Source organism: Lemur catta, chromosome 2, assembly GCF_020740605.2.
Source record: "Lemur catta isolate mLemCat1 chromosome 2, mLemCat1.pri, whole genome shotgun sequence".
Lineage (NCBI taxonomy): Eukaryota > Metazoa > Chordata > Mammalia > Primates > Lemuridae > Lemur > Lemur catta.
Window position 1 is genome coordinate 54,820,637 of NC_059129.1, and position 15,345 is coordinate 54,835,981.

Genomic DNA, 15,345 nt, shown 5'->3' on the forward strand with positions numbered 1-15,345 from the left:
TCCTTTCCAATTTATGTTACAATAGGTTCTCGTGATTTATAAACTATCCTAAGAACTAAAAACCATTTCATAAAGTCTCCCTTTCGTCACCATGTTCAAGAACCATAGGGCAAAGAGATCTCCCAAGTTGTGTGATCACTAGATAGCCACCAACTTTACGAGCGGAAGATATTTTATTAGGTAACTCCTGATAAACTCCAACCTGTTGAATGGGAGAAAATATTTGCAAATTACTCATCTGACAGGGGACTAATATCCAAAATATAGAAGGAACTCAAACAACTCAACATAAAAAACCAAAGAATCCCACTCAAAGAGGGCAAATGACATGAACGGACATTTCACAAAAGAAGACATACAAATGGCTAACAGGTATATGAAAAAATGCTCAACATCATTAACCATCAAAGAAATGCAAATTAAAACCAGAATGAGATATCATCTTTCCCCAGTCAGAATGGCTATTATTAAAAAGACAAAAAATAACAGATGTTGGCAAGGATGCAGAGAAGACAGAACTCTTATACACTGTTGGTGGAAATTTACAGCCACTATGGAAAACAGTATAGAAATTTCTCAAAAATCTAAAAATAGAATTGCCATTTGATCCAGCAATCCCACTACTGGGTATTTACCCAGAGGAAAAGAAATCAATATATCAAAGTGATACCTGCATTTGCATGTTTATTAAAGTACTATGCATGATAAGAAAGAGATGGACTCAAACTAAGTATCCATCAATAGATGAATGGATAAAGAAAATGTGGTATATATACACAATGGAATACTATTCAGCCATAAAAAAGAATGAAATTATGTCATTTGCAGCAACATGAATAGAAGTAGAGGTCATTATCTTAAGTGAAATAAGCCAGGCACAAAAGGATAAAAATTACATATTCTCAAGAAATAAGAAATTTTAACACATGGAGGTAGAGAATGGAAAAATAGATAATAGAGACTGGAACAAGTGAGTGGGAGGGGGGAGGATAAAGAGAAGTGGGATAAAGGGTACAAACATACAGTAAAGACAGAAGGAATAAATTCAGTGTTTAATAGCAGAATACAATGACTAGACTTAAAAATGTACTGTACTGGCCGGGTGTGGTGGCTCACGCCTGTAATCCTAGCACTCTGGGAGGCCAAGGCGGGTGGATTGTTTGAGCTCAGGAGTTCGAGACCAGCCTGAGCAAGAGCGAGACCCCGTCTCTACTAAAAATAGAAAAGAAATTATATGGACAGCTAAAAATATATATAGAAAAGATTAGCCGGGCATGGTGGCGCATGTCTGTAGTCCCAGCTACTCAGGAGGCTGAGGCAGGAGGATTGCTTGAGCCCAGGAGTTTGAGGTTGCTGTGAGCTAGGCTGATGCCACGGCACTCTAGCCCAGGCAACTGAGTGAGACTCTGCCTCAAAAAAAAAAAAAAGTACTGTACTCGGGTAATGGACACCTTGAATACCCTGACCTGATCACTACACATTATATACACATATATATGTATGTATGTATGTATATATATATATACATATATATGAAACAAAATTTCTCATGTACCCCATAAATTTGTACAAATCAAAAAATTTTTAATATAAAAAAACACATAGGACATGGATATTTTAAGGCTAATATAAATGTTGTTCAACCATTTTCTCAAATTTTGTAGCAAATTGTTTCTCACTATAATTTATGAGAATTTCATTTCATTGACATTTTATCTGCTAATCTGACATTTTTAATCAGTTATTTTAGTTTGTCATTTAAATTTTTATGTCTTTGCTGAGAATTTTTCCATGTTAAGTTATTTTTTCCTATAAACTTTTGTGTTCATGTCCTGCCCTCATTAATCTATGTGATATTAGTACTTTACTTATTGATCTGTATGAGTTCTTTAAATATTAAAATTATTTACCCCTGTGTTGTAATTATATTGACTTTTTTTCTTAATTTTGGTTTACATTTGAGTTATTTTTTTTTAAGACATTAAATTTTGACATGGTACATTCAAATCTGTTCATTTTCTTTGAATAGATTACATTGATTAATCCTAGGCTTGGGTCAACTCTTTTCTGTTTACAAAAGCCGCTCTCAAGGGTGGTCTAAGGACCTCTGGGAGTCCCCAAGATCTTTTCAGGGGAACATCCAGGTCAAAAATCATTCCTGGGTAAAAGACTCATTCCAAGAATAGGCTAGACCAATCAATTTTAATGTAACTGAGTAAAAAAACATAGATATATTTTCAGATTGCAATAATCTTTAAGAAACTATCATTTGTTAATGTGTCTATCAAAGAATAACCACAAATATCTGAAAAGTTTATTAAAATATTGTTCTGTTTTCCAGTTGCAGGTCTATGTAAGGCTGGATTTTCTTCATTTCCATTAATGAAAACAATGTATCACAACAGACTGATTGCAAAATCTAGATGTCTTCTATTAGCAAGACTTTAAAGGAGATTTGCAAAAACTTACAATGATGCTATTCTTATACTATTTTTATTTGTTTTGGAAAATATAGCTATTTTTTATAAAACCATGCTATTATGTTAACATGTAAGATGTTTCTTGTCATTTTTAATTGCTTACTAAATAAATATTTTAACAATTTCTCAGCTTTAATTTCTTTTTTTCTTTTTCTTTCTTTCTTTTTTTTTTTTTTTTGAGACAGAGTCTCGCTCTGTTGCCCAGGCTAGAGTGAGTGCCGTGGCGTCAGCCTCGCTCACAGCAACCTCAAACTCCTGGGCTTAAGCGATCCTACTGCCTCAGCCTCCTGAGTAACTGGGACTACAGGCATGCGCCACCACGCCCAGCTAATTTTTTCTATATATATTTTTAGTTGGCCAGATAATTTCTTTCTATTTTTAGTAGAGACGGGGTCTCACTCTTGCTCAGGCTGGTCTCGAACTCCTGACCTTGAGCGATCCACCCGCCTTGGCCTCCCAGAGTGCTAGGATTACAGGCGTGAGCCACCGCGCCCGGCCACAGCTTTAATTTCTAATACAGCAAATAGTAATAGACTTAACCCACATAGACAAAAGCGCTTTAGGATCCTCAATAATTCTGAAGATATCTGGACAACTAAAAATATGTATAGAAAAAATTAGCTGGGCATGGTGGTGCATGCCTATAGTCCCAGCTACTCGGGAGGTTGAGGCAGTAGGATCGTTTAAGCCCAGGAGTTTGAGATTGCTGTGAGCTAGGCTGATGCCACGGCACTCACTCTAGCCCGGGCAACAGAGTGAGATTCTGTTTCAAAAATAATAATAATAATAATAATTCTGAAGAGTGTAAAGGATTCTGAGACTAAAAAGTTTAAGAACTTCTACTTTAGAAGTTTAAAAAATACTCATTTTTAGTTGGTCATTTCTTTTTTTTTTTTTTTTTGAGACAGAGTGTCACTTTGTTGCCCGGGCTAGAGTGAGTGCCGTGGCGTCAGCCTCGCTCACAGCAACCTCAAACTCCTGGGCTTAAGCGATCCTACTGCCTCAGCCTCCCGAGTAGCTGGGACTACAGGCATGTGCCACCATGCCCGGCTAATTTTTTCTATATATATTTTTAGTTGTCCAGATAGTTTATTTCTATTTTTAGTAGAGACGGGGTCTCGCTCAGGCTGGTCTCGAACTCCTGAGCTCGAGCGATCCACCCGCCTCGGCCTCCCAGAGGGCTAGGATTACAGGCGTGAGCCACCGCGCCCGGCCTTAGTTGGTCATTTCTAACCACATAGTAATCTGTTTTCTCTTCATTGATTTATAAAGATTAATTTATCCTAAATTAAATTTGTATGTACAAGAAGGTTTGTTTCTTTGTTATTGGTCCAGTCTATTCAATTGATCTGAACATCTGATCTGATACCAATATCATACGTCTTAAATTCTTATAGTTTTATAATATGTTTTAACACCTCCAGAAGATAATTAGTAGCCCATAATTACTTATTTTTTCCAATGCTTTCTTGTTATTCTTTTTTGGAAATTCTTGGAGATCAACTTTGTACCAAAAACATAAAGCCCTGAAAAGAAAATACAGGTAGAAGTTGAGAGTTTTGGAAAGGTGGCATAACAAAGATAAAGAGAAATGGTGTAAAACAAAGAAAGCAAAGAGTGTCCAACTTAATTTATTCCAAAGAATATAGAAAGGAAAGTCTACAAAAGCAAAAATAAACAGAGAGACCCTATGCAAACCACCTAAGGATGGTGATAGAACATTTGTAGCATTCACAGCAAGGAACTTTGACCAGTTGTCCAATAGGAGAGAAAATATGAGCCTCTGTTACTACTCAACATAGATAAGCCCATGTGAAATGTGTTTTAAAATCCAACTTTCTGGGAACATACTAGTAAACCTTAGTACAACAAAGACATTCTCCCTGTTTTCAAAAACATATCATTCTTAAAAAAAACAAATTGCATGAATTTATACTGAGGAAATAATTAATAATGTATACAAAGATTTAGCAATAAGAATGTTCATCTTCACAGTGTTTATAATAATGGAAGCCATATATGTATTCAAGAATAGGGAACTGGTTTAAAAATTTATACTCTATCTGTATATTAATCTGTTGCAATTCAAAATTGTGTAGATATATTTTATTGATGTAGAAAACTTTTCTTAATCATTAAATAAAATAAAAGCAGGTTACAAAACAATTAGCATAGTATAATTCCAATTGAATTTTTTAAAAAATGCATAAATTACAGGAAAAAAATCTGAAATTATAATACCGAAATGTTTACAGTGATTATCTCTGACTTGTAAAATTTTAGGTAATTTTTTAATTTCTCTCTCAGATTTTTTTTTATGGTTTCTTTTACATTCCATCAATACCATGTTTTACTTATAAAATAAGAAGAAAAGGCTGTGCAAAGTTATTATTTTGAAAGTTAATAGTCTCAATTTTGCAGGGAAAACTTCATAGTGATTAGTTTTGACCTCCCTAGAGGAAAGGCTGTGTTTGTTTATCAAAGAAATGTTAAGTACAGGAAACAATGCATCTTTTACAAATGTTAGAAAGATATTTTGAAAAAACTGAAAGAAAATCCTAGAACATGTTTGGAAGATGGTAGCCTGAGCGCATGCTTCTGGGGTTGCTCAGTCACTGTGATGGGATGGCCATAACCAGCTGCTAAAACTTGGAAGGAGCCTGGATAGATACAAGCCTCATGTTCTCTAGGAAGAAAGTGTGGGTGTAAAGACTTGGTGGTAAGAGATTATTAATTTTTTAAGGGATTTCTTGAATTGTTCAAGGGTCCTAAAATGAAAAGAAAAATGAAATAACCATGCAACTAACATCTGCAAAGGAAAACCTCTGCACTGGAAGGGAAAAAAAGAGGGGTACAGAAGAAATCTACTATTAGAAATCTATTATTTTTTATCAAAAAAAATTTTTACTAGGAATCCAGAGTGGTTGGCTTCATAAAATAGTTTGGTCTTGTAAGGTCATATTTAGTGAATCATAAATATGTTTATATCTTTTGACTAGTAATCTACTACTAAAACATAATTCAAGGAAAAGCATTAGAAAAGAAAACATACTATGGACAAATACAAATAACTAACAAATTATTTATGCTATCAACAAAATGGACTACTATGTGGCCATTAAAATACAAAAACTCTCTCGGTACATGAAAAGTGAAGAATTAATGTTAAAATATTTTTTTAAATGACAGATTGACCCTATGGTGAAACATGGGTTTCTATATTGATGTCATACAAAGAGAATGTTCGATGTTTGTTGTAGTATGGTTAAGAGGTTGTACAGAGTTTGTGTATGCAAGAGTGTACATGTGTGTACATGTGTTTGAGCATGGGTCTCTCTTCTGGTAAAATTGTCAAATAAGCAAAATTACTTTTGAAAAAATATGACATGTTAATAATCCCAAGAAAAATTACAACTCCTTTTGTTAGAACTTAATCCTGACAAAGATATGTGGCTAAAAGCCCCTCTAAAAGCTACTCACTTAAGGATAGAGTAGGGTTTCAGGTGGTGTATGGGGTGGTGGGACATAGAGCGACAGAACTAGGACCAGCATTGCAGCTTGATCTGCAAACAAGTGAGTTGCATAGAAATTCTATACTGAAAAGCAAATACATTTGTGCCAACACCTTATGGTAAAATCAAAATACAAAGAAGGAAAAAATTAACTGAGCCATCTTCAAGGGTCCTAAAATGAAAAGAAAAATGAAATAACCATGCAACTAACATCTGCAAAGGAAAACCTCTGCACTGGAAGGGAAAAAAAGAGGGGTACAGAAGATAGACTCCAGGTGGCAAGAAAGACAAAAGAAAAGTAAGAGGATGATTACAGTGTCACAAGTGTGGCAAAAGGATACACTTACCAGGTAGCATCTATTTGAAGGAGGAAGTGTTAGAATGTAAGTATAATAAAGCAAAAAAAGTAAATGAATAGCATAGGAATATTGAGGGTGAAGAGAGCAGAAGTCAAAAGGAACACAATTCAGAAGAAGTGCATTATGTTGGTTGGAAAATGGCATGTACCTAAAGGTTTGCAATCTGAAATACATTTGGTTTAGATCTGGGAAGAAAATCTATTTCTGTAACAAATTAAAATTTTTTTCTTTTTTAAAATTTCTTAAAAGCTATGACTGGGGGGGATACACAATTCTTACTAGTAATTTATTTCAGGTCACTTAGTGCTTAATGTAATCTGAGGAATTATATAACAACATATGCTATCAAAATTCTAATAACATTTTTCATGGAAATAGAAAAAAACAATCTTAAAATTTATATGGATCCACAAAAGACCCCAATCTTGAGCAAAAAGAACAAAGCTGGAGGCATCATACTGTCTGACTTCAAAATATACTGCAAAGCTAGAGTAATCAAAACAGCATGTCACTGGCATAAATACACACATAAACCAACAGAAGAGAGAGCCCAGAAATAAATCCACACATTTATAGTCAATTAAGTTTTGACAAAAGTGCCAAGAACATGCAATGGAGAAAGGACAGTCTCTTCAATAAATGGCGCTGGGAAAACTGGATATCCACATGCAGAAGAATAACATTAGACCCTTACGTCACACCATATACAAAAATCAATGCAAAATAAATTGAAGAATTAAAAGTAAGACCTGAAACTATAAGATTACCAGAAGAAAATACAAGGGAATAGCTCCATGACATTGGTCTGGGCAAGAATTTTTTGGATATAAACCCAAAAGCACAGTCAACAAATACAAAAATAAACAATGGGATAACAAAAAACTAAAAAGCTTTTGCATAGCAAAAGAAACAATCAACAGAGTAAAGAGACATCCTAATGGGAGAACATATTTGCAAACCATACCTCTGATAATTAATAACCAAAATATATAAGGAACTGAAAAAACTCAATAGTGTGAAAACAAACTTATCAAAAAATAGGCAAAGGCTCTGAATGAACATTTCTCAAAAGAAGACATGGTAATAGCCAACAAGTATATAAAAAAATGCTTAACATCACTTATCATCAGGGAAATGCAAACTAAAACCATAAGATATCACCTCACACCTGTTAGAATGGCTATTACCAAAAAGACAAAAGATAACAAATGTTGAAGATGATGTGTAGGAAAAAAAAACAAAACCTTGCACACTGTTGGTGGGAATGTAAATTAGTACAGCCATATGGAAAACAGTGTGGAAGGTTCCTCAAAAAAATTAGCAATAGAACTAAAATATGATCCAGAAATCCCACCACTGAATATATATCCAAAGAAAATGAAATGTCAAAGAGGTACCTGCCCTCCCATGTTCACTGCAGCATTATTCACAATAGCCAAGATATGGAATCAACCTAAGTGTCCATCAATAAATGAATGGATAAAGAAAATGTGGTATATATACATAACAAAGTACCATCCATTCTTTAAAAAAAGGAAATCCTGTCATTTGCAACAACATGGATGAACTTGGAGAACATTACATTAAATGAAATAAGCCAGGCACAGAAAGATAAATATTACATAATCTCACTTATATATGGAATCTAAAAGAGCTGAACTCATAGAAGTAGAGAGTAGAATGGTAGTTATCAGGGGCTGGAAGTAGGCGGTGGTACTTGGGAACATTTTGGTCAAAGGATACAAAAAATTTCAGTTAGGGGAAAGAAGTCAAGAGATATATTGTACAACATGGTGACTATTATTAATAAATAACATATTGTATTCTTGAAAATCACTGAGAGTAGACTTTAAGTATTCCCATCACAAAAACAATAAGTATGTGAGATAATGCATATGTTAATTAGCTAGTTTAGCCATTCCACAATGTATACATATTTCAAAACAACCTGTTGTACAAAACAAATATATACAATTTTTATTTGCCAATTAAAAAATAAAGTGGTTATAAATAAAAGCAACAATATGCCAATAAAAAAATATATATATAAGCAAAATATGTACTTTTTTCCCCTAGAAGGTTGATTATTTTAAAACAAAATCAAAGCTTACCAAAATTTTAACTGGCTTCATCACTTTCCTTGTAATGACACCAGGGGCTCTTAAACGAATGGTTTCCAAAACACACCATTTGATTAGAAGGAGTTTCTCCAATTCATCTTCAGATATTTTAATCTTATCTTTGCCTGTAAAAAGAATTTTTTTTTAATGTGGGGGAAAAAAAGATGGATTAAACAGGCCAGAAAGTGATGTCATGTAAGCTCATCAACATAGATTACATATGGCCTCTGACAGCAAGCAGTGTTACTATTAAGGCTACTTTTTGCATACCAAGTTGAGTAATTTATTGCCTCCTTTTCTTTATCACTTTCCTCTTAATGAGATAAAATGCATGGCATGAAAAAGTAAGCCAATGTTGATTACTGTAAAGTGATGGATCAGTATTCAACTTCAGTTCTCAGTCCTCTGGCTATCAAAGGACTAAGGCAGTCCCTGTCAGAAAGGTGTTCAAGTTTCACTCTCTCATTCTTTCTTTTCCAAATTCTGATTCTACTTAAAGGAAAAGCAATAAAAGATTGGCATCAAAAGCACAAAGAAAAAGATATGAGAAGACACCTGGCCTTCTTCTTCTACCTTTTACCTGCTGATTTGTTTTTGTTTTTAATCATTCATTTCAGAAGGCTGAAAAAGAACATCAGGAAAGGTACAATGGGGCACGTGTATCTCAGCTGGAATGGTGAGCATGCACTCTAAACACAGGTGCAGCAAACCTTCCTAATGTGATGGGCATACTTCATCTAAAATGTATGCTGAAGACACCTGAGAAAGGATTGGGGGTCAAACTTTTTACCATCCAAAGTACGGTCAGGACTTTTCAGTCAAATCAGACAGTTCAGTTCATGGTATTTCAAGTAAAATGTGTGCGTTTTGTAAATTACTTAAAACGACTCAGCTTTCAATTTGGTTTTGAAATCATTTGTTTAATTAAAGGCAACAACATTGTCAGTTTAATTAAGTCAACTCATTTCTCCCTTTCACGTTTGCATTGTGACTATATTGGGAATGAGTGGGTGAAAGTGGAACATAGGGTGTCCAGCCATGTTGCCCTGACTCTAGATGAGGCTTGTTCTAAAGCAAGCCCGCAGAAGTCCCGAGGAATCAGAAGCAAGCATGTTTGGTTAGTGGAGGCTGAGAACCAGGGTATATTAATCCTACCCACAGGGTACCTGTGCAGTCTATTCAACTTGACAGATTCCTGAGTACCAAATGGGGACCTGGAGCTGGGGTAGGCTCTACCAGTGTTACCAAGATTAAGGCACAGCTCTTGCTCGCAATACGCTTAGTCTAGCAGGAGGTAAGAGACAAACACACAGGTAAAGTACACCATACAGGCAAGGAAACCATTCTGTGAGATGGGAAATATTCTAAGGTAGTTAAAAGCAGGTAGGGTTTATGTCCAACCAAAGGAAAAGGAAAATATTCTATGAGGATATTTCTATCAAACTACAAGTATAATTTGCTCCTAGCATAGAGACAATCTAAATAAATATGTATCAACTGAACACATGGTTTAACTCCAACATGGGGAGATGAATAGGCGGATATTCTAGACAAAGGAAAGAGGTAGAACAAAAGAAAGATGGGGGAAAGCATGCGTATATTCAGAATATGGCAACAGGTCTAGTTTGCCTGCAAGGTGGGCTATGTGTGATGGAACAGTGAGAGATGCACTAATGCCATAATATAGGTGGTCCTCAACACCATTTGTAAGATGTGGAGACTAGAGAATTTGGAGACTTCCTGTTTTGGGCTGAGGGAGGATGAACACTTCAAGAATGAAACAGTGATATACAGCACTATTCTCTGTTAAATTAAGACCTTCTGCTTATTTGCTCAGAGCTAACTGATCTAATATTAAAAGGAAACAAGTGTCCTCACAGGATTTTTGTTTTAACCTTAACAGACATAGCCCCACAAAATGTGTCCTTTTGCAATCCCATAACAATTATTGGAAAATAGGCTTGCCTTCTGCATCTTCACAACCTAAATACCGTAATTTTTCCAAATTGTGTTCTATGAAATATTTGAAAGATGTCAAATGTTAGGAGGGGCTGGAAGGTTCTATGGCCAGTTATGGGAAACCCTAAATGCTACTGGTGATTCACTGGACACATTAGTGCATTGCAGGCTTTGAGAAATCCTGAAGTAAAGACAGCTATTTACGCCAATATTCCCAGACGTTTTTGGCCATGGAATCTGTCTTCTCCCATTAACCATACAAGCAAATCATCAGCTATTTAACAAGAACATAAAAGATAACTAGCCATATAATGGCTATGGATTCTGAGGCAATCCTCCAAAAAAGCAAACCCTGGTTTTAATTTGAGCATTACCAGCACATGCTGTCGTCTTTCATGTATGCAGCCTAATCTACAAGCAGCTTTCAAGAACCAGAAATAGCATTACCAGCTGAAAACTACCTTAGTACGCCATGGAAGGACAGTGGCACCACAAATTTTACATACTTTGCATTTTTCCCAGACTACCCCAATATTTGCTAAGCTAATTGAGAAAAATAATTTAGGATAGCCATGGTTAGAATTAGAAATTCTTTATTTGAAAAGTGACTGATATTTTTGCATATGCAACAGATATCATTAATCAAATAAATAAATATTTATTTGGCATTTAGGGGAGAGCAAAAATGCTAAGCATTCCAGGAAATACAAGAAATTTAAGTTTTGGAGCTCTTTACCCTCAAAAAGACTATAAATTCTAAGACTGGAAAAAAGATAAGTACTTTGCCCAGATAGTGTTAAAATGAGAAATTCTGATGTTCCAATTTGTGGATTAGTTTATGAATGGCACACATACTTAGGGCAGCATAAGGCATGTGGTGACTGTTCAATACAAGATGATGTCTATTTATGTTATTATTATTACCATGATTATTATGAATTTAATAATGACTCTTTAGAAACCACACCTTCCTAATCTACTAATCTACTTTTGCTCCATAGCTAATAAAGTTATTCTTTTTCCTGAAGTCTTTTTTTTTTTTTTTTGAGACAGGGTCTTGCTCTATCGTCTGGGCTAGAGTGCTATGGCGTCATCATAGCTCGCTGCAACCTCCAACCTCCAACTCCTGGGTGCAAGCGATACTCCTGCCTCAGCCTCCAGAGTAGCTGGGACTATCGGCAACTAAAAGCAATTAACATGTGATAGGTGCTATCACATTAAAGTGTGCAACTCACTGTGGGAGCACAGTGGTGACCGCGGATCAAATGGCAAGAGAGGTATCAGAGAAGCTTTTCAGAAGAAGTAAAATCTGAAGAAAAAAATCAGATACACAAAAATAAACGGCATGTTCAGATAACAGGAATTCAGTGTGGAGTAGAGTCCAGGGCAGAAAGTGACTAATGTAATCAACTGTGCATGAAGGTGTGAACAAGCTGCCACACTTGGTTCTTGGTGGGCTGGAAATGGATCCACCCTCCCTCTGAAGATGTTCCACCGAGGTCCCAGTCTGCTCACATGAGCTGAAGCCAGAGATGACGACAGGAGGCTCCTTTCCCTCCATTCAACCTCTGAAAGTGCTGCAGGAGTGCGAAGTTTCAGTTTTCGGCCCTCCTCTGTATCTACCTTCTCCCCCTGGGGGATTCAAACAAACCCTTTTTTGTAAAATACTGTCAATGGACTGGTGACACCCAGAATTATATCTTCTGCCTTGATCACTTTCCTTGATTTCTAGATTATTTTCATCCAACTGGCCTCTTGATGGCTCTGTTTGCATGTTTAAAAAGCACCTGAGAACACACATTGACCAACACAGAACTCTTCATTTTCCCCACTGAAATAAAGCGTTTTTTTCCTTGATCTTGACATCACAGAAAATGGTAACAACGTTTGCCCAGTTGCTCAAGCCCAAAACCTAAGAGTCATCTATGACTTTATGCTAATGAAGTGACTCTTGGAGGATGGGGGCTCATTGTCAGCGGAACTAACCATGTGATGAGAGGGTTAGAACTTTCAGCCCCAGCCTCCAACTTCTGGCGAGAGAGAAGGGCTGGGGATTGGGTTAATCACCAATTGCCAGTGCTTTACTCAACCATGCCTTTGTAATGGGGCTTCCACAGAGACTCTAAACAAGGGGCTTCAAAGAGCTGCTGGGCTGGTGAACACATTCATGTGCTGGGAGGGTAATACTCCCCAACTTCAGGGAAAGAAATTCCTGCCCTCAGGACCCTTCCAGACCTCGCCCTATGTACTTCATCTGGCTATTCATGTGTGTAGTTTAAAGAATATTCTTTATAATAAACTGGTAACAGTAAGTAAAGTGTTTCCCTGACTTCTGTGAGCCATTATGGCAAATTATCAAACCTGAGGAGGTGGTTGTGGAAATCCCCTGATTTGCAGCCAAGTTGGACAGAAGTGTGGGTAACCTAGAGGCTCACTACGTTTTGTTCTTTTTTTTCCTGGAGACAGGACCTTGCTCTGTTGCCCAAGCTAGAGTGCAGTGGCATCATCATAGTTCACTGCAACCTCACACTCTTGGGTTCAAGCAATCCTTCTTCCTCAGCTTCCCCAGTAGCTAGGACACCACCATGCCCAGCTAATTTTTTGTAGAGACAGGGTCCAAGCTGGTCTTGAGCCTCTGACTTCGAGCGATCCTCCTGCCTTGGCCTCCCAAAGTGCTAGGATTACAAGCATCAGCCACCATACCCAGCCTGGAGACCCACTACTTTTGATAGATGTCTAAAGTGGGGGTAGTCTTCTGGGACTTAGCTCTTAACCTGTGGGGTCTATGCTAACTTCAGGTAGTCAGTGTCAGAATTGAATTAAATTCTAGGACACCTAGTTGGTGTGTGAAGAGAATTAGAGAATTGCTCGGTGTAGAAAACCCATATGGGGGTGTCATAAGTGTTGTGAGTAGAGAAACAGTTTTCCTTTATCCTCTCTTTCCCTTCTACTTCCTTAACCACCAAAACTTGTCTTTATCCACAAACTAAACCCTACTTCCATTCATATCACTCCATCTCCACAGCTACCAACATTTGTCCATTGTACAAGCCCCCAACATTTCTCACCTGGTCCACGGTACAGCCTCCATTGTGCTCATTGTTCCCATCTAGCTCTTCTAACACTCCCTGTGCAAATCAGCCCAAGCCAGCACCCTGAATGGCTTCAATGCCGTTTAGAATTAAATCCAAAATTCTCACTTTGGCAAATAAAGTCCTCTCTCTCCCTCTAATCTCATTTATGACCTATTAAATTATCCAACATCTCTGTGCCTCAGTATGCTCACCTATAAAATGGAAATATTGAGAGTATCTGCCTTATAGGGTTGTTGTCAGGATTAAAACAGTTAACACATGTAAAGCTCTTACAACTGTAATTGGCACATGGCAAAAACTCAGTAAATGTTACCTATTATTATTATTATAATTATTATTTCCTCTGCCTTTTCCAACTGTTTGAAACACTAGCTCTCTATCACCCTTCAGGCTTCCGCTAAAATACCTCCTTCTCAGGGAATCCTTCCTGACTACTCCAGTTAGCCTCCCCCTGATCACTGTCATGCCATTTTACTTCTTTATAGTTCCTCTTAATATATAAAATAATCTGGCTCATTGTTAATTGTTGGGCTCCCCCAAATAGGATGTGATTACATATGTTTCAGAATCTTGTTCCTTCTATCCATTGATGTATGTCCAGTATCTAACAAGGCACCTGGCATAGAGTGGATACTCCATATATTTTTATTGAATGAATGAATGTTTAAAATGGTAGAAGATGAGATCAATTAAGCTTTTAGTTTGTGTAGGAGCAATGGGAGGTATGCAGACAAGAAGTCAAATCTGAAAGACATTTCTGAGGGAGAATGTAAGAATCTTTAAGTAAGAAAGCATTTAGTAAAAACTTAGTATATTAGGTTATTAAGTATGAAATGTCCAGTTTCCTTAAGTACTGAGTTTGACAGTTGATATCTCTAACATTTCACTTTGACACTTCTTGTTTTATTTTTATTGTGAAGGTATATCCTCATTCTTTCAAACGCAGGGTTTGGCTTGTGATTATCTTTTAATTTTTTTTTTTTTGAGCAATTTTGTGAAACCACAGATATGTAAAAAACATGTGTTATTTTCAAATATGAGTTCCGTCACGGCACCAATGCAGTGCAGACAGCTCGAAATATCAACAAAGTGTTTGGGAAGGATGTGGCTAATGTACACACCATACGTTGATGGTTTGAGAAGTTCCATTCTGGTGATTTTAATCTTGAAAATGAGCCACATGGGCCAGCTGAGACCAAGGTGGATAATGATGAACTGAAAGCTACAGTGGAAGCGAATCCATCTTAACCTAGCATGAATTAGCAGCAAGGTTTGATGTTACTATTCCAACAATATTGGACCATTTGAAATAAACTGGCAATGTAAAGAAGCTGGATACGTGCATGAATTAAATGAGCATCAGAAGAGAAACTGTCTCGAAGCTTGCCTTTCTTTGCTGTCACGACACAAAGGTGAACCATCTCTACACCATATTATTACATGTGATGAAAAATGGATTCTTTTTAACAATAACCAGCATTTGGCACAATAGTTGGATAAAGATGAAGTGCCGAAACACAGTCCAAAACCGAATATTCATTAAGAAAAAGCTAATGGTGTCTGTCTGGTGGTCCCACACTGGTATTACCCAGTACAGCTTCATGAAATCTGGTCAATCGATTATAGTGGATGTCTACTGCAACCAGTTGGATGAGATGATGAGGATGCTTTTGATCAAGCAGCTGAGATTGGTCAATAGAGACAGGCCAATCCTCTTGCAAAATGACACTCGACCACATGTCGCACAAACAATGCTGCTCAAACCACAGAGGCTGGAATTGGAACTCACTGTCATCCACCATATTCACCAGACCTTGCAC

At 36.7% G+C, this 15,345-nt stretch overlaps 1 protein-coding gene across 1 annotated transcript in view; it reads right to left on the reverse strand.

Moving 5' to 3' along the window:
• Positions 1 to 15,345, reverse strand: part of LOC123632914 (24-hydroxycholesterol 7-alpha-hydroxylase) — an 88,763-nt gene that overhangs the window by 28,894 nt on the left and 44,524 nt on the right. Inside the window, exon 8 of the mRNA XM_045543676.1 lies at positions 8,463 to 8,596. Coding sequence (XP_045399632.1) covers positions 8,463 to 8,596 — 134 coding nt within the window. The remainder of the gene's footprint in view (positions 1 to 8,462; positions 8,597 to 15,345) is intronic.